This window comes from Zonotrichia leucophrys, chromosome 29 (genome assembly GCF_028769735.1).
Source record: "Zonotrichia leucophrys gambelii isolate GWCS_2022_RI chromosome 29, RI_Zleu_2.0, whole genome shotgun sequence".
NCBI classification, from domain to species: Eukaryota; Metazoa; Chordata; class Aves; order Passeriformes; family Passerellidae; genus Zonotrichia; species Zonotrichia leucophrys.
The window spans coordinates 781,247-808,037 of NC_088198.1; the positions used below are offsets into that span (position 1 = coordinate 781,247).

Here is a 26,791-nt window from a genome sequence, read left to right on the forward strand (position 1 = left end):
GTCACTCGGGGGGTTTTGGGGCGTTCGTCACACAGGTGGGGTCACAGCGGGCATTGGGGACAGCGGGGAGGGCACGGGGGGTGGGGAGGGGGAGTGGGACCCCCCTGCACGGGGCACTCTGCAGGTGCCACACGTGTCCCTGTGGGGTCACACCTGTCCCTGCAGGTGTCACACCTGTCCCCGTGGTGATCACACACGTTCCTACAGCTGTCACACCTGTCCCACATCACACGACTCCCCGCAGGTGTCACATGTGTCCCCAGGTGTCAAACATGCCCCTGCAGTGGTGACCACACCTGTCCCTGCAGGTGTCACACCTGTCCCAGTGCTGATCACAAATGTCCCTGCAGGTGTCACACGTGTCCCTTGTAGGTGTGACACATGTCCCTGCAGGTGTCAATGCCCCGGTGGCACCTGGCCAGGTGAGGCCACGCAGGTGCCCGAGGCCATGGGACAGCTCCACCCCTGCCCTGGGAGGGGCCAGGAGAGACCCTGGGACACCTGGGCTGCTGGCCCCGCCCCTGGCCCCGCCCCTGGCCCCGCCCACGGGCACCTGGCCCTGCCGCCTTCATCACCATCTTCATCGTCATCGTCACCTTTATTGTCATCTTCATCATCGTCACATTCATCATCATCTTCATCATCACCTTCCTTATTGTCACCTTCGTCATCATCTTAATCATCACTGTCATCATTGTCACCTTTATCATCGTCACCTTCATCATTGTCACCTTCATCGTGAGCCCCACTGTCCCTTTGTCACCCCTCCTGCTCCACCTGTCCCACCCAGAGAGCTTGGGGACACCCAGGGCACACCTGGAGCCACCAGGGCACATGGCCACGCTCCCACCCCTATGGGGTCACACCTGTCCCTGCAGGTGTCACACATGTCCCAGTGGTGATCACATATGTCCGTACAGGTATCACACCTGTCCCCACAGGTGTCATACCTGTCCCTATAGGTGTCACACCTGTCACCGTGGTGACCACATCTGCCGCCACAGGTGTCACGCCTGTCCCTATCGTGATCACACCTGTCCCCAACAGGTGTCATGCCTGTCCCTATGATGATCACACATGTCCCTGTAGGTGTCCCACGTGTCCCCACAGGTGTGCCACATGTCCCCGCAGGTGTCACACCTGTCCCTGTGGGGATCAGGTGCCCCCCATCGGTTCCCATGTGCCCGCAGGGACAGCCGGTGTCACCTGTGGGGTCACACCTGTCCCCATGTGGGCCACACACCTGTCCCTAAAGCTGTCACACCTGTCCCCTGTGGGGTCACACATGTCACAGTAGTGATCACACCTGTCCCCATGGGATCACACCTGTCGCCTGCAAGATTACAAATGTCCTCTGTGGCGATCAAAGGTGTCCCCTGTCAGTGTCACACGAGTCCCCTGTGTGCTCACACCTGTGTCCTGCAGGTGTCACACGTGTCCCCTCCAGGTGTCACACGTGTGCCCATGGGGGTCACACCTGTCCCTGTGTGCTCACACCTGTGTCCTGCAGGTGTCACACATAACCTTATCACGTGTCCCTGTCACGTGTTCCCTCCAGGTGTCACACCTGCCATGTCACGTGTATCCTCCGGGTGTCACACGTGTGTTGTGCAGATGTCACGTGTCCCTGTCGCACCTATCTCTGTCACGTGTCCCTGTCACGTGTCCCGGTGGGTGCAGGGCGCCCCCTGGCGGTCCCCGGTCCCAGCCCCGCCCCGCTCCTGGCGCCGTTTCCGGGTTCCGGTGCCGGGGCCGGGCGGAAGCGGCGGCAGAAACGGCGGAAGCGGCGGCGGAAGCGGCAGCGGCGGCCATGGCGGCGGCGGCGGCGGGTCCGTGTCCCGGCCCCGGCCCCGGGCCCGGCCCCGGCGCCGCCCGCACCAAGAAGAAGCAGAAGCGCTTCGTGCCGCAGCGGGTGAAGCTGCCGCGGGCCGCGGACCCGCTGCTGGCCGTGCTGGCCTGGGGGGTCACGCACCAGGTCAGCACCGGCACCGGCACCCCCGGGACCCCCGTGTCCCCTCCCCGGGACCCCGCGGCTCCGCGGCCCGGTACCCCCGTGTCCCCTCCTCGGGATCCCGCGGCCCTTGAGATGCCCGGTCCCCGGTGCCGGTCCCAGTCCCCTCCCGGGATATCCGTGCCCGTCTCTCCGGGACCCCCGCTTGTGTTTCCGGCACCCCCGCATGTCCCTTCCCTGGGACCGTCATTTCCCCCGGAGCCCTCGGTGTCCCCATTGCCCCCATCCCGTGTCCCCTTCCCTCAGCTCCATCCCCCGAGATCCCCATTGTTCCCCATCCCATGTCCCCATCCCCTGGCTCCATTTCCCCGGGATCCCCATTGCCCTGCATCCCTTGGCTCCATCCCCCAGCATCCCCTTGTTCCCATTCCCCGGGATACCCATTGCCCCCATCCCGTCTCCCTGTCCCTTGGTTCCATCCCCCGGGGTCCTCGCTGTCCCCACCCGTTGGCTCCATCCCCCGGGATCCCATGTCCCCATCCCCCGGGATCCCCATTGCCCCCCTTCCTGTGTCCCCATCCCTCAGCACCATCCCCCAGGATCCCCACTGTCCTCATCCCTCGGCTCCGTCCCCTGGGACCCCCATTTTCCCCATCCTGTGTCCCCTCCATGTCTCCATCGCCCTGGGATCCCCATTTCCCCGGGATCCCCATTGCCCTGCACCCCTCGACTCCATCCCCCTGGATCTTCACTGTCCCCATCGCCCCGGGACTCCCATTGCCCCCATCCCTCAGCTCCATCCTCCGGGATCCCGTGTCCCCATCCCATCTGGATCCCATTGCCATCCGTGTCCCCATCTCATCCCACCCCATTGCCCCCCATCCCGTGTCCTCATCCCTCGGCTGCGTCCCTTGGCTTCCATATCCCCAGTATCCCATGTCCCCATTCCGCCGGGATCCCCACTGTCCCCATCCCTCGGCTCCATCCCCTGGGATCCCCATTGTTCCCCATCCTGTGTCCCCATCCCATGTCCCCATCCCATATCCCCGTCCTGTGTCCCCATCCCATGTCCCCAACCCCTCCCCATCCCATGTCCCCATCCCATGTCCCCATCCCATGTCCCCATCCCATGTCCCCATCCCGTGTCCCCTTCTGCCAGGATCCCCATTGTTCCCCACCCCATGTCCCCATCCCATATCCCGTCCCATGTCCCCATTCCGTGTCCCCATCCCATATCCCTGACCTGTGTCCCCATCCATGTCCCCATCCCATATCCCTGTCCCATGTCCCCGTCCTGTGTCCCCTCCCCCAGGATCCCCATTGCCCCCCATCCCGTGTCCCCAACCCCTATCCCCCTCCCATGTCCCCATCCCATATCCCTGACCCGTGGCCCCATCCCGTGTCCCCATCCCATATCCCCATCCTGTGTCCCCATCCCGTGTCCCCTTCCCCCAGGATCCCATTGCCCCCATCCCGTGTCCCATCCCATATCCCTGACTTGTGTCCCCATCCCATATCCCCGTCCCGTGTCCCCATCCCATGTCCCCTTCCCCCAGGATCCCCATTGTTCCCCATCCTGTGTCCCCATTCCATGTCCCCATCCCATATCCCCGTCCCGTGTCCCCGTCCTGTGTCCCCATCCCATATCCCCGTCCCGTGTCCCCGTCCTGTGTCCCCTTCCCCCAGGATCCCCATTGCCCCCCATCCCGTGTCCCCATCCCATATCCCTGTCCCATATCCCCATCCTGTGTCCCCATCCCATATCCCCGTCCCGTGTCCCCATCCCGTATCCCCTTCCCTTGGCTCCATCCCCTGTCTCCATCCCCTGGGATCCTCACTGTCCCCATCCCCACACCTGGGGGTGTTTCCCGGGGGTCCCAGGGGGTCCCTGAAGGTGGTTCCCGGGGCTCTCCCTGGCCCCAGGGGGTTTCTGGGGGTGTTTCTTGGTGGTCCCGGGGTTTTTGGGGGTGTTTCCCGGGGGGTCCCACCTTGCCCCCCCTCCCCAGATCAACGAGCTGAGCCAGGTGCCGCTGCCCGTGATGCTGCTGCCCGATGATTTCAAAGCCAGCTCCAAAATCAAGGTCAACAACCACCTGTTCAACAGGTGAGCGGCACGGGGTGGGTGGGGGGGGCACAGGGGGGGTGTCCTGCAGCTGGGGGACACCCCAAAACTGACGTGAGCCCCCCAACCTCAGGGAGAACCTGCCCAGCCACTTCAAGTTCAAGGAGTACTGCCCGCAGGTGTTCCGCAACCTGCGCGAGCGCTTCGGCGTCGACGACCAGGACTACCAGGTGAGGGGGGATTTGGGGTGCCTGGGGTTTGTGGGGTGCCCAGGCAAAGGGAGGGATGGTGGGTCTGACTCCATGCTCTCAAAAGGCTAGTTTATTAATTTATGATACTATATTATATTAAAGAATAGAGAAAGGATACAGACAGAAAGCTAAAAAGATAATAATGAAAACTCATTACTTTTGCCAGAGCCTCGACACGGCTGGCTGTGATTGGTTATTAAGTTAAAACAATTCACATGAAACCAATCAAACATTCACCTGTTGCTAAACAATGTCCAAACCCCATTCCACAGCAATCAGATAATTATTTTTATAAATATTTAACAAAATTAATATATTTTGTGTATATAATAGTAAATTATAGTATAATTTATATACTAAATTATACTAAATACTTAGTAATAATTAGTAAATTATACTAAATAAATAGTATAATTTATTTATTATTAGTATAATTTATTTATTATATTATATATAGTATAATATATTTATTATTATAAATAATAATATATTTATATACTAAAATACTAAATTATAGTATAAATAATTTAACAAAATTATTAATTTTGTTTCTAACGCCTCTCAGCTTCTCAGAGAAAAATCCTAGCAAAAGGATTTTCATAAAATATGTCAGTGACACTATATTAAACTATAGTAAAGAGTAGAGAAAGGATGCAGACACGAGTTTAAAAGATAATAATGAAAACTCATGACTCTTTCCAGAGCCCTGACACAGCTGGCTGTGATTGGTTATTAAATTAAAACAATTCAGGTGAAACCCATGAAAAATTCACCTGCTGGTAAACCATCTCCAAACACATTCCAGAGCAGCAAAACACAGAAGAATTAATCAGAGGAATTATTGTTTTCATTTTTCTCTGAGGCTTCCCAGGAGAAGAAATCCTGGCGAAGGGGATTATTCAGAAAATATGAAAATCTATTCAGAATATATTCAGAATATTTTTTCAGAAAATGTTCTGAAATACATTTCGGGATATATGACACAGGGGCCTGAGGGTTTCTGGCATTCATCCACCTCAGGCAGGCAGAATTCCATCAGGGTCCCCATGTCCAGCCTGGGGACAGCCGTGGGGCAAACGAGGGGAGCTCCAGACTGTCACATGTGTCACATGGGGGGACCCCGGGCTGTCCCCGGGCTCCTGGCCACCTGTCCCCTGGCTGTGTCACCTGTGCCATGGCAGTGTGCCCCCAGATTTCCCTGGCATGGGGGCGGCTGTGTCACCTGTGTCCCCCTGGATGGCTGTGTCACTTGTGTGGCTGTGTCACTGGTGTCCCACGGGTGGCTGTGTCACCTGTGTCCCTGGGTGACTGTGTCACCTGTGCCTCTCACTGTGTCACTGGTGTCCCCCTGAGTGGCTGTGTCACTGGTGTCCCACGGGTGGCTGTGTCACCGTTGTCCCCATGCCGTGTCCCCAGGTGTCCCTGGCACGGAGCCTCCCACAAGGGCGGCTGTGTCACCTCTGTCCCCCAGGGTGGCTGTGTCCCCAGTTTCCCTAGCTGTGTCACCTGTGTGGCTGTGTCACCTGTGTGGCTGTGTCCCCAGGTGTCCCTGGCGCAGAACCACCAGGGGAGGCAGCTGTGTCACCTGTGTCACCTGTCCCCTGGGGGTGTCACCTGTGTGGCTGTGTCACCAATGTCCCCAGCTGTGTCCTCTGTGTCCCCATGCCATGTCCCCAGGTGTCCCTGGCATGGAGCCCCTGCGGGCGTGGCTGTGTCACCTGTGTCCCCAGCTGTGTTACCTGTGTTCTCAGTGTGCCTGTGTCACCTGTGTCCCCCCGGGGTGGCTGTGTGACCTGTGTGCCTGTGTCCCCTGTGTCCCCAGGTGTCCCTGGCGCGCAGCCCCCCGCGCTGGGCGGGCAGTGGGCACCGCCTGCTGCTCTCGGCCGACCGGACGCTGGTGCTGAAGGAGCTGTCGAGCGAGGACGTGGCCGACGTGCACGGGCTGCTGGCACACTACCACCAGGTGTGGGCACGGGGTGGGCACGGGCTGCTGGCACACTACCACCAGGTGTGGGCACAGGGGGCACGGGCTGCTGGCACACTACCACCAGGTGTGGGCATGGGGTGGACATGGGGGGCACGGGCTGCTGGCACACTACCACCAGGTGTGAGCACAGGGGGCACAGGGGGCACAGGCTGCTGGCACACTACCACCAGGTGTGGGCATGGGGGGCACAGGGGCACGGGCTGCTGGCACACTAGCACCAGGTACCGGCATGGGATGGGCACAGGCTGCTGGCACACTACCACCAGGTGTGGGCACAGGGGGCACGGGCTGCTGGCACATTACCGCCAGGTGTGGGCACAGGGGGCACGGGCTGCTGGCACACTACCACCAGGTGTGGGCATGGGGTGGGCACGGGCTGCTGGCACACTACCACCAGGTGTGGGCATGGGGTGGACATGGGGGGCACAGGCTGCTGGCACATTACCACCAGGTATGGGCACGGGGGGCACAGGGTGGGCACAGGCTGCTGGCACACTACCACCAGGTGTGGGCACGGGGGGCACAGGGGGCACAGGCTGCTGGCACATTAGCACCAGGTACGGGCATGGGATGGGCACAGGCTGCTGGCACACTACCACCAGGTGTGGGCACAGGGGGCACGGGCTGCTGGCACACTACCGCCAGGTGTGGGCACAGGGGGCACAGGGGGCACAGGCTGCTGGCACACTACCACCAGGTGTGGGCACGGGGTGGGCACGGGCTGCTGGCACACTACCACCAGGTGTGGGCACGGGGGGCACAGGGGGCACAGGCTGCTGGCACATTAGCACCAGGTACGGGCATGGGATGGGCATGGGCCGCTGACACACATACCACCAGGTGTGGGCATGGGGTGGGCACGGGCTGCTGGCACATTAGCACCAGGTGTGGGCACGAGGGGCACAGGGGGCACGGGCTGCTGGCACACTACCACCAGGTGTGGGCATGGGGGGCACAGGGGGCACGGGCTGCTGGCACATTAGCACCAGGTACGGGCATGGGGGGCACAGGGTGGGCACAGGCTGCTGGCACACTGCCGCCAGGTACAGGCACAAGGGGTACGGGGTATCACCTGTGTGCCCAGGGTTGTCACCAGTGTCCCCCCGGGGCAGCTGTGTCACCTAGAGGTGTCACCTGTGTTCCCTGGAGGTGCCTATGTCACCAATGTCCCCAGGTGGCTGTGTTCCTGGTGTCCCTGGGGGTGTCACCTGTGTCCCCTGGGGGGCTGGCTGTGTCACCTCTGTCCCCAGCTGTGCCACCAGTGTCCCCAGGGTGGTTGTGTCACTGGTGTCCCCCAGGCAGCTGTGTCCCCTGTGTGGCTGTGTGACCTGTGTCCCTGGCTGTGTCCCCATGTCCCTGCTGTGTCCCTGGCTGTGTCCCCATGTCCCTGCCTGTGTCCCTGCTGTGTCCCCATGTCCCTGGCTGTGTCCCCATGTCCCTGCTGTGTCCCCATGTCCCTGTGTACCTGCAGTACATGGTGCAGTGCCACGGGCAGACACTGCTGTGTCCCTTTGTCCCTGCTGTGTCCCCATGTCCCTGCTGTGTCCCTGACTGTGTCCCCATGTCCCTGGCCGTGTCCCCATGTCCCTGCTGTGCCCCCATGTCCCTGCTGTGTCCCTGGCTGTGTCCCCATGTCCCCGTGTCCCCGCAGTACGTGGTGCAGTGCCACGGGCAGACGCTGCTGTGTCCCCATGTCCCTGCTGTGTCCCCATGTCCCCATGTCCCCGTGTCCCCATGTCCCTGCTGTGTCCCCATGTCCCTGGCCGTGTCCCCATGTCCCTGCTGTGTCCCCATGTCCCTGCTGTGTCCCCATGTCCCTGGCCGTGTCCCCATGTCCCCATGTCCCCGTGTCCCCGCAGTACATAGTGCAATGCCACGGGCAGACACTGCTGTGTCCCTGGCTGTGTCCCCACGTCCCTGGCTGTGTCCCCATGTCCCTGCTGTGTCCCTGCTGAGTCCCCATGTCCCCGTGTCCCCCAGTACGTGGTGCAGTGCCACAGGCAGATGCTGCTGTGTCCCTGCCTGTGTCCCCATGTCCCTGCTGTGTCCCTGGCTGTGTCCCTGACTGTGTCCCCATGTCCCCGTGTCCCCGCAGTACGTGGTGCAGTGCCACGGGCAGACGCTGCTGTGTCCCCATGTCCCTGGCTGTGTCCCCATGTCCCTGCTGTGTCCCCATGTCCCTGGCTGTGTCCCCATGTCCCCGTGTCCCCGCAGTACGTGGTGCAGTGCCACGGGCAGACGCTGCTGCCGCGGTTCCTGGGCATGTACCGGGTCAGCGTGGACAGCGAGGACACGTACCTGCTGGTCATGAGGAACCTCTTCAGCCACCGCCTGCCCGTGCACAGGAAGTACGACCTCAAGGTACTGGGGTGTCCCTGAGCCCCCCGAGTGCTGCTGTGGGGCTGCCTCCCCCCGAAGGAGCGTTGGGACAGTGGGGACAGACGGACACGAGAGATCTCTGCAGCCAGATCTGGAATTTGGGGTTTATTGCAAAGGGCCGAGGGCAGGGCCCTGCTGGGAGCTGTCAGGCACAGCTGGAGCAGGACTGAGAGGAGAGAGGGGTAAAGGGAGAGAAGGCAAGAGCGTGGTAAAGAGATGAGAGAGTGGGGAAGAGTTCCTGTTACAATAAATCTTCTTCTGGTGGTGGAATTTGGGGTTTATTGCAAAGGGCCAAGTGCAGGGAGCTGCTGGGAGCTGCCAGGCACAGCTGGAGCAGGACTGAGAGGAGAGAGGGGCAGAGAGGACGAGAGGGTAAGAGAGAGAGTAAAATAGAGGATAAGAGAGCGAGGTTCCCATTACAATACAATAAATCTTCTTCTGATCGTGGAATTTGGGGTTCACTGCAAAGGGCCAAGTGCAGGGAGCTGCTGGGAGCTGCCAGGCACAGCTGGAACAGGCCCAAAGAGGAGAGAGGGGTAAAGGGAGAGAAGGCAAGAGCGTGGTAGAGAGATGAGAGAGTGGGGAAGAGTAAAGAGGATAAAAAGAGTAAAAGAGGATGAGGTTCCTGTTACAATAAATCTTCTTCTGGTGGTGGAATTTGGGGTTTATTGCAAAGGGCCAAGTGCAGGGCCCTGCTGGGAGCTGCCAGGGACAGCTGGAGCAGGACTGAGAGGAGAGAGGGGAGAGAGGGTGAGAGGGTGAGAGGGGTAAGAGCGTAAAAGCGTAAGAGGGCAAAATTCCCGTTCCAATACAATAAATCTTCTTCTGTGTTGAATATTCTAATTCTCACTAACCAATCTACAAATTGGTTATATCTACATCTAACAATACACAAATCCTACAGCATTTCCATACAGCCTGTAAGAATCATTACATCACCACACTGTGCTACATTTTAAACTTTGAAAACTCCTCTTTGGGCCCCTTCTGCTATACCTAGAAACTACTCTTTGGAAACCCAAAAAACTCCTCTTTGGAGTAGTTTTAAACCCTAAAAACTCCTCTTTGGGCCCCTTCTGCCAAGCTGTAGGGTCTGCTCTGAGCCTTGGAGCTGTCTGCAAGCAGAGGGTGTTGTTCCATCAAAAGGGGATCACCTTCAGCTGGCCACACCATTGTTTTCCAGTTGTTCAGTAACTGAGGGATCTCAAAGCTTGCTTTCATTTCAATCTCACTTATAGTTTCCATATTCTCAAAATCTTTTGCCAGACAATCATATTTACGAGGCTTTCCTGTTCCATCTCCCCCAACACCCCCAAACCCCCTCCTGTCACCTCTGCTCCCTGCAGGGCTCCCTGGTGGACCGAGAGGCCAGTGACAAGGAGAAGGTACTGCAGGGGGGGATGCTGTGAACCCCAGAAATTTGGGGGCGGGGGGGGGGAGGGGGTCTCCAGGCCTTGTTTTCCTTCCTCCCCAATAATGGCAGCTCATTGCCTGCCCCCCTCCCCAGGGGCCCATCCGTGGGGTGTCCCCTCCATCCGTGGGGTGTCCCCTCCATCCGTGGGGTGTCCTGAGGGGCTCCCCCCGTCCCTCCCCAGGGCAAGGAGCTGCCCACCCTGAAGGACGTGGATTTCCTCAACAAGAACGAGAAGGTGTTCGTGGAGGAGGAGCAGCAGCGCGAGTTCATGGACAAGCTCAAGAGGGACGTGGAGGTGGGAATGGGGGGCTGCACCCCCAGGGGGGGATTGAGGGGGGCTCCATCCCCACCCCAAGCGACCCTTTGGCCTCCCAGTGCCCGGGCTCTGGAGGTTTGGGGGGCTCTCCCAGCAGCCATGGGGGTGTCCCCCACCTCTAATGACCCCTCAGCCCTGAGAATTGGGGGGTTTTGGGTTGTGGGGGTCCCTTTCTCAGTGCCCAGGCTCTGAGGGTTTGGGGGGGGCTCTCCCTGTGGCCATGGGGGTCTCCCCCCACCCCTAATGACCCCTTGGTTGTCCCCCCAGCCCTGAGAGTCCGGGGGGTTTTTGGGGACCATGTCCAGTATTTGATTACTGTGGGGGTCACAGTGTCCAGGCTCTGAGGGTTTTGGGGTGAGGGTCCCCTGTGCCCAAGCTCTGAGGGTTTGGGGGGTCTCTCCCCATGGCTATGGGGTTCTCCCCCACCCCTAATGCCCCCTTGGTTGTCCCCTCAGCCCTGAGAATTGGGGGGTTTTGGGTTGTGGGGGTCCCTTTCTCAGCATCCAGGCTGTGAGGGTTTGGGGGGGCTCTCCCTGTGGCCATGGGGGTCTCCCCCACCCCTAATGACCCCTTGGTTGTCCCCTCAGCCCTGAGAGTCCGGGGGGTTTTTGGGGACCATGTCCAGCATTTGATGGCTCTGGGGGTCACAGTGCCCAGGCTCTGGGGGTTTGGGGGCTCTCCCTGTGGCCATGGGGGTCTCCCCCACCCCTAATGACCCCTTGGTTGTCCCCCCAGCCCTGAGAACTGGGGGGTTTGGGCTGTGGGGGTAACAGTGCCCAGGCTGTGGGGGTTTTGGGGTGAGGGTCCCCTACGTTCAGGCTCTGGGGATTTTGGGGTGAGGGTCCCCCATGCCCAGGCTCTGAGGGTTTGGGGGGTTCTTCCTATGACCATGGGAGTGTCCCCCACCCCTAATGACCCCTTGGTTGTCCCCCCAGCCCTGAGATCAGAGTTTATTTGGATTTTGGGGGTCCCTTTCTCAGTGCCCAGGCTCTGAGAGTTTGGGGGCCCTCTCCCAGTACTGTGGGGGTCTCCCCCCACCCCTAATGACCCCTTGGTTTTGCCTCCAGCCCTGAGAATTGGGGGGCTTTGGGCTGTGGGGGTCACAGTGCCCAGGCTGTGGGGGTTTTGGGGTGAGGGTCCCCTGTGCCCAGGCCTGGGGTTTTGGGGTGAGGGTCCCCTGTGTTCAGGCTCTGGGGGTTTTGGGGTGAGGGTCCCCCATGCCCAGGCTCTGAGGGTTTGGGGGGTTCTCCCTATGACCATGGGAGTGTCCCCCACCCCTAATGACCCCTTGGTTGTCCCCTCAGCCCTGAGAATTGGGGGGTTTTGGGTTGTGGGGGTCTCTTTCTCAGTGCCCAGGCTCTGAGGATTTGGGGGCTCTCTCCCAGTACCCTGGGGGTCTCCCCCCACCTCAAATGACCCCTTGGTTGTCCCCCCAGCCCTGAGAGTCTGGGGGTTTTTGGTGACCATGTCCAGTATTTGATTACTGTGGGGGTCACAGTGCCCAGGCTCTGAGGGTTTTGGGGTGAGGGTCCCCTGTGTTCAGGCTCTGAGGGTTTTGGGGTGAGGGTCCCCTTTGCCCAGGCCCTGGAGATTTTGGGGTGCCCCCCCCCAGGGTTTCGTGTGCCCCCCACCCCCTAATTCCCGCCGTGTCCCCCCAGTTCCTGGTGCAGCAGAAGCTGATGGACTACAGCCTGCTGCTGGGCATCCACGAGGTGGAGCGGGGCGAGCAGGAGGAGGAGGAGGAGCTGGAGGAAGAGGAGCTCGGCGGGGGGGGCGATGAGGGGGGGCTGGGGGGTCCCTATGGCACCTCCCCGGAGGGGCTGGGGGGGCTCCTCAACTCCTACCGGCCCCTGGGCCCCGGAGAGTTCGACCCCGGCGTGGACGTGTACGCGCTGCGCGGGGCCGAGGGTGAGCCGGGGGGATTTGGGGGGAATTGGGGGGGTCCTGGGGGGGTTTGGGGGTGCAGGCAGCGCTGACCCCCCCGCTGTGCCCCCCAGGAGCCCCCCGGCGCGAGGTTTATTTCATGGGGCTCATCGATGTCCTCACCCAGTACGACGCCCGCAAGAAGGCGGCACACGCGGCCAAGACCGTCAAACACGGGGTGAGGGAATGGGGGACCCCAAAAATGGGGGGCACCCCGAAATGGGGGGCACCTCAAACACGGGGTGAGGGAATGTGGTACCCCAAAAATGGGGAGCGCCCCGAAATGGGGGGCACCTCAAACACGGGGTGAGGGAATGGGGCCCATGGGGGTTGGCGGAAATGGGGGGTCCCTCGGGGGTTGGGGGGCAAGGAGGGCGACCCACCCCACGTGAGGCCCCAAAGGAGGGCCCCAAACCGGGCGAGGATTATGGGGACCATCGAGGTCCACCCAGAAAGAGGGGCCCACAAGAAGGCGGCGACACCGCCAAGGACATCAAACACGGGGGTGAGGGAATGGGGACCCAAAAATGGGGAGCACCCCGAAATGGGGGGCACCATACACGGGGTGGGATGGGGGCACCCTGAACATGGGGGGCACCAAACACGGGGTGAGGAATGGGGGACCCCAAAAATGGGGGGCACCAAACACAGGGGGTGAGGGGGGTACCCCTAAATGGGGGACATCAAACACAGGGGGTGAGGAAATGGGGGCACCCCGAAATGGGCAACACAAACACGGGGTGAGGGGGGTACCCCGAAATGGGGGACACCAAACACAGGGGGTGAGGGAATGGGGGCACCCCAAAAATGGGGGGCAACACAAACGCGGGATGAGGAAATGGGGGCTCCCCAAAATGGGGGGCACCTCAAACACGGGGTGAGGGAATGGGGTACACCAAAAATGGGGGGCACCCTGAACTGGGGGGCATGACAAACACGGGGTGAGGGAACAGGGGCACCCCAAAATGCGGGGACAACGCAAACAGGGGGGGCACCCCGAAATGGGGGGCACCAAAAACATGGGGTAAGGGAATGAGGGCACCCCAAAAATGGGGGGCAACACAAACACGGGGGGCACCTCAAACATGGGCTGAGGGAATGGGGGCACCCCGAAACTGGGAGGGCACCTAAAACAGGGGGTGAGGAAACAGGGGAGCCCCAAAAATGGGGGGCACCACAAACATGGGGTGAGGAAATGAGGGCACCCTGAAATGGGGGGGGGCACCTCAAATACGGGCTGAGGAAATAGGGGCACCCCAAAAATGGGGGGCACCTCAAATATGGGGTGAGGAAATGGGGGCACCCTGAAGTGGGGGAGCACCACAAACACGGGGTGAAGGGGGCACCCCGAAATGGGGGGGGGGCACAGACTGGGGGGGGGCATCCTGAACTGGGGGGAGGGTACCCCAAACTGGGGGGTGGCATTTCCCAGCTGGAGCTGGCAGGGCTGGCTCCCCCCTGGTTTTTTTGGGGTGCTGAAGGTTGGGGGGACCTGGGCCAAACCTTGCAAGCAGGATTTGGGGGGGGGGTTAAAGCCCCTGGCAGGGTCTGGGGGGGGCAGGAGGGGGGGGGGGGTGGGGGGGTTGGGACTGGGGGGGCTCAGGTGAAGCTGGGGGGGTGCCCAGGTGGGGGTTGGGTCCTGTGGGGGAGTCTGGGGGAGGGGTGGGTTCCAAGGGGGGGTGTCAGGAGGGGCTGGGGGTCCCAGGAGTGCTCTGGGGGGTGTCAGGGGGTGCTGGGGGTCGTTCCCAGGGGGTGTTGGGGGTGCTGGGGGTCATTCCCAGGGTCAGGCTCTGTTCCTGGGGGGTCTCTGAGCCGCTGCCCCCCCAGGCCGGAGCCGAGATCTCCACGGTGCACCCCGAGCAATACGCCAAGCGCTTCCTCGACTTCATCACCAACATCTTCGCCTGAGGGGGGGCCCAGCGCCCCCCCCGTGGGACCAAACCCCCCCCCCCAAGGGGTGCTGCCCCCCCCCCCAACACCCCCACAGCCCCCCCCGCAGTGGGGCTCCACTGCTCAAGTGCCTTAACTTTATCCAAAGGGGTCTGGGGGGGCTCGGCCCCAGCACGGGGGGGGTCTGGGGTGCCCCCCCATCCTGCACAAGGGGCTCTGGGACCCTTCTGCTCCCTCCCCAAGCTGGGAGGGGTCAAACACTACTTGCCCCATGGGGGAGGGAAAGGGGACCCCCACTCATGATTGGGGGTGCAGCCCCCACCCCTGTTCCAAATGGGGCTGGGGGCCACTCCCTGCCCTTCTCCATGTGGGACCTGTGGGGGCTGCAGCTCCCCCCACTTTACTGCAATTCCCGGGGGGCAGGGGAGGACCCCGGCCCGGTGGGACCCCCGGGGGGGCGGGGCCTGCTGGGCTGACCCCCCTGTTCCCCATTTGTGGGGGCCTGTGTGCCCCCCCACCCCATTTATGGGGCTCCTTCCCTCGCTCTGTTCTGAGAAATAAATTATTGAACCGGCCGTGCGTGTGTCCCGTTCCCTGAGCCCCTCAGACCCCCCTGCGCCCCTCAAACCCCCCGGGTACCCCCTCAAATTCCCGGGGACCCCCGAATTCCCGGCTCGATGGCCCCGCCCCCGCCGCTCAGGCCCCGCCCCCAGGCGCGTTGCCATGGCGACGCCCTCCCCGCCAGCCCCGCGCGCCGTTGCCATGGCCCCGCCCCTCCCCCGTTGCCATGGCGGCCCCGCCCCGCGCGGTCACGTGAGGCGGCCGCGCGCAGGGCGCCCCCCGCCGCCGGACGCGCCCGCGATGCTGCGCCCGCCCGGGCCCGGTGCGTGCGGGACCCCCGGGAACCCCCCGGAACCGCCCCGGCATCCCGCCCTGCCCCCGGCATCCCGCCCTGCCCGCGGCCCCCGCCCCGGGCCTGCTGATGCCCGCACCGCAGCGACCCCCCGGGCCCCTCCCCGGGCCTGTCCGCTCCTATCGGGCTTCACCGGGACCCCCGGCCCCCTCTCCGGGCCTCACCGAGACCTCCCGGGCCCCTCCCCGGGCCTGTCCGCTCCCCTCGGGTCTCACCGGCACCCTCCGGGCCTGTCCGTTCCTACCGGGCCTCACCGAGACCTCCCGGACCCCTCCCCGGGCCTGTCCGTTCTCCCCGGGCCTTATCGGGACCCCCAGGACGCCTTCGGGCCTTAGCGGGACCCCCCGGGCCCCTCCCTGGGCCTGTCCGCTCTCCTCGGGCCTTATCGGGACCCCCCCGGGCCTTATCGGGACTCACGGGCCCCCCCTCGCGTCTCACCGGGACCCCCGGGCCCCTCCCCGGGCCTGGCCTGTCCCCGCCCCGAGCCTCAGCGGGACCCCCGGGCCTGTCCCGTCACCGGCGGCTCCGTCCGTCCGCCCGGGCCTCACCGGGACCCCCCCGGGCCTGTCCCGTCACCCCCATTCCGGGCCCCATCCCCCACCCTGCCCCCCCTGCATGGAGCCCCTCGGGGATGGGGGGATGGGGACACCGGGGGGGGTTGGGGACACCGGGGGGGTTGGGGACACCGGGGGACACCGGGGGGGTTGGGGACACCCGGGGGGGGTTGGGGACACCGGGGGACACCGGCGCGTTCAGTCCCCCCTCCCCGCGGGCCATGGCCGGGCAAACACCCCTGGGCCGCTCCGGGGGGGCCGGGTGGGTCTGGGGGACCCCCAGAGCTGCTGCCCCCCCAGAAGGGCTGTGGGGTCCCCTGGGGACACGGGGGGTGACGGTGCTGTTGTTATTGCGGGGTCACCTGGGTGAGGGGGGGACACGGGGGGGTTGATGAGCCCCCAGATTGGGTCTGGGGGTGGTGGGGACCGCCTGTGACCCCCCCGTGTCCCCCCAGCCCCGGGCTCGTGGCTCTGCTGATCCTCCGTGCTCCGCTCGTGTCCCCCATGGGCTCACCAGGTGGGTGTGGGGGACCCCCCGAGGCTGGGACCCCCCCTCGTGCGTGGCCCTTGGCTTTGGGGACCCCCTTTGGACCCTTCCCCCGCCTATGGGACCCCCTGGCTTTGGGAGACCCCTTTGGAGCACCCGTGGGACCCCCTGGCCGTGGAGCACCCCCGGGTTCTGGGGACCCCCCTCAGTCACCCCCCGGTTCTGGGGACCCCCCTCGGGCACTCCCCAAGTTTTGGGAACCCCCCCCTTGGGCACCCTCCGGGTTCTGGGACCACCCTCAGGCACCCCACGGGTTGGGGGACATTGCTGGGGACACCCCAACCCTCACCCCCCCTCCCTCCAGGACTCACGGCTGGTGCCACCCCCGGGGTGTCCCCAATTTGGGGACAGGGCAGGTTTAACCCTTGGGTGGCACCTTGGCTGGGTGAGCGCCCCGCCGGGTTTGGGGGGCACTGTGCCCCCCCGCAGGACCCCCCTGGGTGCCATGGCCGGGCTCTGGGGGCTCTGGGGGGGTCCATGCCCACACTCAGAGGGGTTTTGGGGGGTCATGTTGGGATTTGGCTGGGTTTTGGGGTGATCCACAGTCCCCAGGCTCTGGGACTTGGAGTCTTCATGCCCAGGGTCAGGGGATTTTGGGGGTCCCTGCCCAGGCTTTGAGAGGATTTTGGGGTCCATATCCAGTCTCAGAGGATTTTGGGGGTCCCTGCCCAGGCTCTGAGAGGATTTTGGGGTTCCTATCCAGTCTCAGAAGATTTTGGGGGTCCCTGCCCAGGCTCTGAGAGGATTTTGGGGAGTCCATCTCCATCTCCTGCTGGTTTGGGGTGTCCGTGGGTGTTTTGGGGTGTCCATGGGTATTTCGGGGTGTCTGTGCTCAATCTCTGGGTGTTTTGGGGTGTCCATGGGTATTTCAGGGTGTCTGTGCTCAATCTCTGGGTGTTTTGGGGTGTCTATGGGTGTTTCAGAGGGTCTGTGCCCAGTCCCAGCTTTGGGGTGTCTATGGGTGTTTTGGGGTGTCCGTGCTCAATCTTTTGGGGTGTCCGTGCCCGTTTTGGGGTGCCCGTGCCCGTTTTGGGGTGCTCATGGGTGTTTTGGGGTGCCTGTGCCCGTTTCGGGGTGCCCGTGCCCGTTTTGGGGTGCTCATGGGTGTTTTGGGGTGCCCGTGCCCGTTTCGGGGTGCCCTGTGTGCCCAGCCCTGATGCCCCCCAGGCCGTCCCACAGTGTCCTTGGTGCTCTCGAGGATGTTGGGGTGTGGGGTGCCAGTGCCAGCAGGGTGCTGTCCCTGGGGATGTGCCCAGCCCTGGGTGTTTTGGGGTATCCATGGCTGTTTTGGGGTGTCCCTGGGTGTTTTGGGGTGTCTGTGCTCAATCCCCTGATGTTTCGGGGTGCCCATGGGTGTTTTGGGGTCCATGCTCAGTCCCAAAGTGTTTTGGGATTTCCGTGGGTGTTTTGGGCTCCGTGTGTAATCTCTGGGTGTTTCAGGGTGCCCATGGCTCTTTTGGGGTCTGTGCTCAATCTCTGGGTGTTTTGGGGTGTCCCTGGGTGTTTTGGGGTGTCTGTGCTCAATCCCCTGATGTTTCGGGGTGCCCATGGCTCTTTTGGGGTCTGTGTGTAATCTCTGGGTGTTTTGGGGTGTCCATGGGTGTTTCACAGTACCGTGCTCAATCTCTGGGTGTTTTGGGGTGCCCGTGCCCACCCCTGGGTGTTTCAGGGTGTCCCTGATCAATCCCCTGATGTTTTGGAGCGCCTGTGGGTGTTTTGGGGTGTCCCTGCTCAGTCTCCTGGGTGTTTCGGGTGCCCGTGGGTGTTTTGAGGTGTCCCTGGGTGTTTTGGGGTGCCCCGTGTGCCCATCCCTGACGCCCCCGGGCCATCCCGCAGTGTCCTTCGTGCTCTCGAGGATGTCGGGGTGTGGGGTGACGGTGCCAGCAGGGTCCTGTCCCTGGGGATGTGCCCAGCCCTGGGTGTTTCGGGTTGCCCATGGCTGTTCTGGGGTGTCCCTGGGTGTTTCGGGATGCCCTGCATGCCCAGCCCTGACGCCCCCGGGCCGTCCCGCAGTGTCCTTCGTGCTCTCGAGGATGTCGGGCTGCGGTGCCCCCGGTGCCAAGAGCCGGGTGACGGTGCCCAAGCGCGTGTGGGAGTTCGTGACGCGGGAGCGCGCGGCGCGCCTGGCGCTGCTGGCGCAGGAGGCGCGGGTGCGGATCCTGGTGGACGGCGAGACCCCCGAGCTGTACGTGCTGCAGCTGTGCGCGACCCCCCCGGCGCCCCCCGGCGGCGCGGGGCTCTGCCCGGCCCGCAAGGCGCTCAAGGCGCTGCTCAAGGAGACCGAGAAGGAGCTGAAGAAGCGCAGCCAGCGGCACGGGGAGGTGCTGGGGCCGCGGGCCGAGCCCCCCGCGGGCGCCGCGGGCTGTCCCGGCGCGGGCGCGGCGCGGGACGAGGAGCCGGAGCGGCAGTGCCCGATCTGCCTGGGCGAGATGCGCGGGCCGCGCACGCTGGAGCGCTGCCGCCACTCGTTCTGCGGGGAGTGCATCGCGCGGGCGCTGCAGGTGCGCTCCGCCTGCCCCGTCTGCGGCCGCTTCTACGGGCAGCTGGTGGGCAACCAGCCCCCCGACGGCCGCATGCTGGTCACCCGCGACGCCGCGCTGCCGCTGCCCGGCTACGAGGCCTTCGGCACCATCATCATCCAGTACGTCTTCCCGCCCGGCGTGCAGGGGGTGAGTGCCTGCAGGGGGAGGCGTTTCCTGATGCCTGAGGGCGATCCGAAATCCCCTTGGGCGGCCCCGCCCGGCCCTGAGCTCCCAGTGCCCCCATGGGTGCCCCCAGTGCCTCGGGCTCAGCTCTGTGCCCCTGGTTGTCCCCAAATCCTGCTGGGGGTCCCCAGTGCCCCGATGGGTGCCCCCAGTGCCTCGGGCTCAGCTCTGTGCCCCTGGTTGTCCCCAAATCCTGCTGGGGGTCCCCAGTGCCCCGATTGGTGCCCCCAATGCCCCGGGTTCAGCTCTGTGCCCCCAGTGCCCCTGGCTGTGCCCAAATCCCCAGCATTCCTGGGTGCCCCTAAACTGTGATGGGTGCCCCAACCCAATTCTGTGCCCGTGCTTGTCCCCAGATCCTGCTGGATGTCCCCAGTGCCCCCATGGGTGCCCACAACGCCCCGGGTTCAGCTCTGTGCCCCCAGTGCCCCTGGTTGACCCCAAATCTCCATCACTCCTGGGTACTTCTAAACCGTGGTGGGTGCCCCAACCCAGTCCTGTGCCCCCAGTGCCCCTGGCTGTGCCCAAATCCCCAGCATTCCTGGGTGCCCCTAAACTGTGATGGGTGCCCCAACCCAATTCTGTGCCCGTGCTTGTCCCCAGATCCTGCTGGATGTCCCCAGTGCCCCCATGGGTGCCCCAAACCCATGATGGGTGCCCCAACCCAGTCCTGTGCCCCTGGTTGTCCCCAAATCCCCAGCATTCCTGGGTGCCCCAAAACGGGGATGGGTGACCCAACCCAGCTCTGTGCCCCTGGCTGTCCCCAATCCTGCTGGGTGTCCCCAGCGCCCCCATGGGTGCTCCCAATGCCCCTGGTTCAACTCTGTGCCCCTGGTTGTCCCCAAATCCTGCTGGGGGTCCCCAGCATCTCTGGGTGCCCCCAAGTCCACAGTCTGTGGCCCTGGCACCCCTGGGTGTCTCCAGATTCTGTTGGGTGGCCTGGCATGGTGCAGTGTCCCCAGTGCCCTCAGGTCCTGATGGATGGCCCTGGGTGTCCCCAGATACCCCTGAGCCAACTCTGTGCCCCCAATGCCCCTGGGTGCCCCCAAACCTCGATGAGTGCATGCAGCAGCCCTGGGTGCCCCAAAACTGTGGTGGGAGCCCCCACCCAATCCTGTACCCCAATGCCCCTGGGTGCCCCCAAACCCTGCTGGGTGTCCCCGATGCCCCGATGGGTGCCCCCAGTGCCCCGGGTTCAGCTCTGTGTCCCTGGCTGTCCCCAAACCCTGCTGGGTGTCCCCAGTGTCCCTGGGCTACCCACCCATCCTGGCACGTGTCCCTGGGTGCTCCCAAATCCTTCTGGCTGTTACTGACAGCCCTGGTGTCCCCAAATGCCCCCGTGTCCCCAACAGCCCTGGGTGCTGCCAGAACCCCTGGGTACCCCAAACCTGCTGGGTGCCCCCAACCTGATCCCCACCCCCCCATTCCTTCTGTCCCCCATCCCTTGCCCCCCACCCCCTGGGTAGGTGAAGGATCCCTGGCCCTTCCCCTGTCTTCCTGTCCTTCTGTCCCCCTGTCCCCCTGTCCTTCTGTCCTTCTGTCCCCCTGTCCTTCTGTCCTCGTGTTCCCCCATCCCCTGTCCTCCTGTCCCCCCATCCCCATGTCCTCCTGTCCCCCTGTCCTTCCCTGCTGTGTGTCCCCTCCATGCCCCGTGGCTGTGGTACCTGGGCACCACATGGGCACTGACACCTGTGCCCCTGCCCCTGTCCCTCACCTGTGCCCCTGTCCCCCCATGCAGGTGGAGCACCCGAACCCGGGCATGTGGTACCCGGGCACCACATGGGCACTGACACCTGTGCCCCTGTCCCTCACCTGTGCCCCTGTCCCTCACCTGTGCCCCTGTCCCTGTCCCCTCACCTGTGCCCCTGTCCCCCCATGCCCAGGTGGAGCACCCGAACCCGGGTGTGCATTACCCGGGCACCACATGGGCACTGACACCTGTGCCCTCACCTGTGCCCCTGTCCCTCACCTGTCCCCCCATGCCCAGGTGGAGCACCCGAACCCGGGCGTGCGGTACCTGGGCACCACATGGGCACTGACACCTGTGCCCCTGTCCCTCACCTGTCCCCCCATGCCCAGGTGGAGCACCCGAACCCGGGCGTGCGGTACCCGGGCACCACGCGCGTGGCGTACCTGCCCGACTGCCCCGAGGGGAACAAGGTGCTGGGGCTGTTCCGCAAGGCCTTCGCCCAGCGCCTCACCTTCACCGTGGGCACCTCGCTGACCACGGGCCGTGCCAACGTCATCACCTGGAACGACATCCACCACAAGACCAACTGCACCGGCGGGCCCCAGCTGTGCGGGGGGCACGGGGGGCATGGGGGGCACGGGGGGCACCCTGGGGTGTTGGGAGACAGCGCCCAGCATGAGACTGACTGCCCTTGGCTGTGCGGGGGGCATGTGGGGGGCACCTGGGGGGGTGGGGGATAGCACCCACCATGAGATTGACTGATCCCAGCTGTGCCAGGGGGGCTGGGGGCACCTGGGTGGGCTGGTGGGCACCTGTGCACATGGGGGGCACCTGGGGGGTTGGGGAACAGCATCCACCACATCCAGCACCAACTGTGGGAGGGGGCACTGGGGGGCACCCAGGGTATGGGAGGAGGGAGGATGGTGAGGGGTGGGCACTGGGCAGGGGGCACAGCCTGACTCGCTGCCCTGTGCCCCCAGGTTCGGGTACCCCGACCCCACGTACCTCGCCCGGGTGCAGGAGGAGCTGCGGGCCAAGGGCATCACCGAGGACTGAGCGGGGGGCACGGACCCCTCCCGGGCACGGGGACCCCCCAGGATCACCCCGGGCAGCGAGGACCCCCCAGAGCCCCCCTGGGCAGCGGGACCCCCAAACAAGGGGACACCCCCAGGGGCAGGAGGAGCCCCCCCAGGCAGAGGGAGCCCCCTTCAATGGGACCCCCATGCAGGGGATCCCCCACACAACGGGACCCCCGTGCAGGGGGATCCCCTCTTCAATGGGACCCCCATGTGGGGGGATCCTCCCATCCAACAGGACCCCCATGCAGGGGGATCCCCCACAAAATGGGACCCCCCATGCGGGGGGATCCCCCCATAAAACCGGACTCCCATGCCAGGGGATCCACCCTTCAATGGGACCCCATCCAGGGGGTTCCCCCCCCATCCAACAGAACCCCCCATGCGGGGGGTCCCCCATAAAATGGGACCCCCCCCATCCAATGGGACCCCCCCATGCAGGGGGATCCCCCCATAAAACGGGACCACCCCTGAATTGGGGACCTCCCCAGCCCCCCCGGCTGGCAATGGGGGGGGCACAAGGAGGGGCCCAGACCCCCCCAGAGGGGTTGGTGCCCCCCAGCCCCCGCAGCACGGACAGACAGACGGACCCCTGTCGGACCCCTGTACATAGCCCTGACCCCCAGGACAGACAGACAGACGGGGGATCCCCGCCCCCCCAGCCCCGGGGGGGGGGTCCCACCCTCGGGGGGGGTTATTTATTTTGTATTTCCCCCCCAGGTCTGTAACTTTGATCCAATAAAAATATGCAACGGATTGAGGGGGGCTCCCCCCATTCCTGGGGCAGTGAGGGGGGCACCGTGAGCCTGGGGGGGGTGGGTGAGGGGACATGGGGGCACAGGGCTGGGGACATTGGCATGGGGACAGGAGACACGGGATTTTGGGATGGGACATGGGGGTTTTGGGATAGGACATGGAGATATTGGGGTGAGAACATGGGGATTTGGGATGGGACACGGGGATGTTGGGGTGAGGACATCGGGGTGGGACATCAGGACAATGGGATGGACATGGGGACATTGGCCTGGGACAGCAGGATGGAGACATTGGGGTGGGGACACGGGCATGGGACAGTGAGGGCACGTTGGGGATGTGTGGGTGGGATTTTGGGGTGGGACACTGGGATGGGGGTGTGTGATGGGGGCACTGGGCTGGGAAACCAGGATGGAAACTTTGGGATTTTGTGGGCTGGGCTCTGAGCTCAGGGGGATTTTGGGGGGGTACAAACACAGAATCATGGAGTGCACTGGGTTAGGAGGGACCCTAAAACCCAGCCCTGCCATGGCAGGGACACCTCCCCAGGGTCACCTCCCTCTGTCCCAGGTGCTCCAGCCTGGCCCTGGGCACTGCCAGGGATCCAGGGGCAGCCCCAGCTGCTCTGGGAAACCCATCCCAGCCCTTGCCCACCCTCACAGGGAGAAATTCCCAATATCCCATCCATCCTGCCCTCTGGGAGCCATTCCCTGTGTCCTGTCCCTCCATCCCTGTCCCCAGCCCCTCTCCAGCTCTCCTGGAGCCCCTTTGGGCCCTGCAGGGCTCTGAGCTCTCCCTGCAGCGGGGTGAGCACCCCCAGCTCTCCCAGCCTGGCCCCAGAGGGGCTCCAGCCCTGCAGCAGCTCCGGGGCCTCACAGAATTCACAGAATCCCTGGGTTGGAAGAGAACTTCAAGACCATCGAGTCCAACCCAGCCCCAGCGCCTCAACTAAACCCTGGCACCCAGTGCCACCTCCAGGCTTTGTTAAACACCCCCAGGGATGGGGACTCCACCACCTCCCTCTGCCCTGGGAATTCCCAAAATTCACAGAATTCACGGAATGACCACGTTGGGAGAGACCCTGAAGGCCATGGAGTCCAACCCAGCTCCAACCCCTCAGCTAAACCCTGGCACCCAGTCCTGCATCCAGGCTTTGTTAAACACCCCCAGGGATGGGGACTCCACCACCTCCCTGGGCAGAACATTCCAGAACTTTACCACCCTTTCTGTAAAATTTTTCCTGATATCCAACCTGAATTTCCCTTCGCACAGATTGAGATGTGTCCTGTGGTTCTGCCCGTTCCTGCAGAAAGAGCCCAGCCCCAGCTGGGCACAGGCACCTTTCAGGGAGCTGTAACATTGATAAGGTCATCTCTGAGTCTCCTTTCCTCCAGGCTGAGCACCCCCCGCTCCCTCAATGGTTCCTCACAGCGTTTGTGCTCCCAGCCCCTCTCCAGCCTCATTGCCTTTGCTGGGCACGCTCAAGAGAGACCTTGAGATCCCAAAGTACAATAACCACACCTCAATCCCAAAAAAACCCCCCAGTTTGCAGCACTAAATTGGGATGAAGAGGGCACAACTTCTTGGGTGTTGGGCAAAACTGGATGATGGACGTGTGGGAGGAGGGGGAAAGTCAATCCAACCTCCTGATTCCACTAAACCCAACTCAGTGAGGAGTTTAAATTAATTGAAAAATGGGGTTATAATGTATCAGTGAACACAAGCAGAGCACCAAACTGCGTAAACCATCATCTCCACATCCTTCCCAAACTGAGAGCCCAGAACTGGACGCAGCACTCAAGGTGTGACCACACCAGTGCCAAGTGCAGGGACAGAATGATGTCCCTGCTCCTGCTGCCACACCATTCCTGCTCCAGGGCCACCTGGGCATGGTGCTGGCTCATCTTCAGCCAGGCCACTGTGCACCACTCTGTCCTGCTGCACTATCAGATCCCCAGAAATCTCCCTGGGTGTTGGGAATTGTGTTCCCAGGAGAACTGAGTCCCCACAGTGCCTGCTCCCCCTCTGACACAACTCACTCCCCTCTACCCAGAATTACAAACCCCAGGGGCTCAAGACAAATAAACCTGGATTCCAGGAGTGATTCTCAGTTCCTTAATTGTTTCATTGTAAAAAAAGGGAAAGGTGCAGCCTCACCAGTGCCAAGTAGAGAAGAGGAATGGTCTCCCTGCTCCTGCTGGCCACACCATTCCTGATCCAGGGCCACCTGGGCTCATGTTCTGGCTCATGTTCAGCCAGGCCACTGTGCAGCCACTCTGTCCTGCTGCACTATCAGATCCCCAGAAATCTCCCTGGGTGTTGGGAATTGTGTTCCCAGGAGAACTGAGTCCTGCATTCCCCCACAGCACCCGCTCCCCCTCTGACACAACTCACTCCCCTCTACCCAGAATTACAAACCCCAGGGGCTCAAGACAAAAAAACCTGGATTCCAGGAGTGATTCTCAGTTCCTTAATTGTTTCATCTTAAAAAAAGGGAAAGGTGCAGCCTCACTAATGTAAAGTACAGAGGAAGATCTCCCTGCTCCTGCTGGCCACACCATTCCTGGTCCAGGCCAGGAGCCATTGGCCTGCTTGGTGACCTGGACCCGCTGCTGGCCTCCTCTGGGCTCTCTCCAGCAGCTCCTCATCCTCCCTGTGCGGGACCCCAGGGCTGGAGCAGCTCTGCAGGTGGGGTCTCACCTGGGCACAGGGGCACAGGGGCAGAGCTTCCCTCCCTCTGCCCACGCTGGGGCTCAACCCAGCTCAGGGGACACCTGGATGTGGCCAGGATGAGTCCAACACCCTCAAATCCTTCCCCGTGGGTCTGACCTGGGCACAGGGGCACAGGGGCAGAGACCCGTCCTTCTGGGGCTCTGCTCAGGCTGGGGGGGTACCTGGGTCACCCTTGGAGTCTCACCTGGGCACAGGGGCAGAGATGCCTCTCTCTGCCCACCCTGGGGCTCAGCCCAGGATCAGGGGGGCACCTCAGTGCCCAGGGATGTGGCCAGGATGTGACCAGCACCCTCAAATCCTTCCCCATGGGGTCACCCTTGGGGTCTCACCCGGGCACAGGGGCACAGAGGCAGAGACCCCTCCCTCTGGGGCTCAGCCCAGGCTTGGGGGTGTCTGGGTTCCCAGGGATGTGGACAGGATGTGTCCAGCACCCTCAAATCCTTCTCAATGGAGTCGCCCTTGGGGTCTCACCTGGGCACAGAGCCCCCCTCCCTCTGCCCACCCTGAGGCTCAGCCCTCAGCCCACCTGGGTGCCCCAGGATGTGGCCTCAAATCCATCCCCATGGGGTCACCCATGTCCCAAGTCCTTCTCCCAGGTGCTCCCAGTCCCTTCCCAGCCCAGTTGGGTTTTTGCTCCTGGCCCAGGTGCAGGAGAAATAACCGGGGTGCAGAACTGGGCTGTGTTGGAATCCTTGGGGCTCCCACCACCCCAGCCTGTCCTGGGGTGGAGCCCTGACCTGGGACACCTGGCTGGGGACACTGGGGTGGGACACAGAGATGTGACAGTGGGATGAGGCTGGGGACACTGAAATGGGGGCACTGAGGTGGGGACACTGCCCTGGGAAAGCGGGATGGGGACATGGGGATGGATGGGACACAGGGATGGGGACATGAGGATGGGACACAGGGATGGTGAGCACCAGGATGGTCACTGGGACATTGGGATGGGACACTGATGGTGACACCAGGGTGGGCACTTGGGTTGGGACACTGGGATGGACAACAGGATAGAGACATTAGTGGTCACACCAGATGGTCACTGGACATGGTATGGACACCAGGGATGGGTCACTGGGGTTGGGATACTGGGGTGGGACATCGGGATGGGACACCAGCATGGTCACTGAGATGGTCAGCACCAGGATGGTCACTGGGACATTGGGATGGGACAGATTTGGGACATCGGGCTTGGACAGTGAACTGAGACATTGGGGTGAAACATTGTCATGGGGTGTCCCAGGATGGGTCACTGGGATTGGGACACTGGGGTTGGGACATTGGGATGGGACACCAGGATAGAGACACTTAGGTGCTCAGCACCAGGATGGTCACTGGGACATCGGGATGGGACACCAAAGATGATGAACACCAGGATGGTCACTGGGGTTGGGACATTGGGATGGGACAGATTTGGGACATCGGGCTTGGACAGTGAACGGAGACACTGGGGTGCCACATTCCCATGGGATGTCCCAGGATGGGTCATTGAAATGGAACGCCAGAATGGGTCGCCAGGATGGGACATTGGGATGAGACACCAGGGCGTTGGGGTGGTCACCACCAGGATGGTCACTGGGACATTGGGATGGGACACTGGGATGGTGAACACCAGGGTGGTCACTTGGGTTGGGACACTGGGATGGGACAACA

General features: G+C 63.0%; 2 protein-coding genes across 2 annotated transcripts; both read left to right on the forward strand.

Moving 5' to 3' along the window:
* The first annotated feature begins 1,796 nt into the window (after positions 1 to 1,796).
* Positions 1,797 to 14,748, forward strand: PIP4K2C (phosphatidylinositol-5-phosphate 4-kinase type 2 gamma). The gene is made up of 10 exons (XM_064734992.1): positions 1,797 to 1,975; positions 3,958 to 4,055; positions 4,147 to 4,243; positions 6,087 to 6,227; positions 8,466 to 8,612; positions 9,977 to 10,015; positions 10,226 to 10,339; positions 12,019 to 12,268; positions 12,358 to 12,461; positions 14,111 to 14,748. The coding sequence occupies exons 1-10, from the start codon at positions 1,811 to 1,813 to the stop codon at positions 14,189 to 14,191; spliced, it is 1,236 nt and encodes a 411-aa protein (XP_064591062.1). The 5' UTR covers positions 1,797 to 1,810; the 3' UTR covers positions 14,192 to 14,748.
* Positions 14,749 to 14,975: 227 nt separating this feature from the next.
* DTX3 (deltex E3 ubiquitin ligase 3) lies at positions 14,976 to 22,411 on the forward strand. Its single transcript, XM_064734929.1, has 5 exons — positions 14,976 to 15,056; positions 16,096 to 16,157; positions 18,201 to 18,856; positions 20,969 to 21,186; positions 21,560 to 22,411. The coding sequence occupies exons 2-5, from the start codon at positions 16,145 to 16,147 to the stop codon at positions 21,633 to 21,635; spliced, it is 963 nt and encodes a 320-aa protein (XP_064590999.1). The 5' UTR covers positions 14,976 to 15,056; positions 16,096 to 16,144; the 3' UTR covers positions 21,636 to 22,411.
* Positions 22,412 to 26,791: the final 4,380 nt, after the last annotated feature.

Bases quoted from the DNA above. Each gene is read 5' to 3' on its own strand.
- PIP4K2C (XM_064734992.1), top strand. From the start codon at position 1,811: ATGGCGGCGGCGGCGGCGGGTCCGTGTCCCGGCCCCGGCCCCGGGCCC. The intron at 1,976-3,957 runs GTCAGCACCGGC...CCCCCTCCCCAG, and splicing joins CCTGGGGGGTCACGCACCAG to ATCAACGAGCTGAGCCAGGT. The intron at 10,016-10,225 runs GTACTGCAGGGG...GTCCCTCCCCAG, and splicing joins AGGCCAGTGACAAGGAGAAG to GGCAAGGAGCTGCCCACCCT.
- DTX3 (XM_064734929.1), top strand. The intron at 18,857-20,968 runs GTGAGTGCCTGC...CCCCATGCCCAG, and splicing joins TCCCGCCCGGCGTGCAGGGG to GTGGAGCACCCGAACCCGGG. The intron at 21,187-21,559 runs GTGCGGGGGGCA...CTGTGCCCCCAG, and splicing joins TGCACCGGCGGGCCCCAGCT to GTTCGGGTACCCCGACCCCA.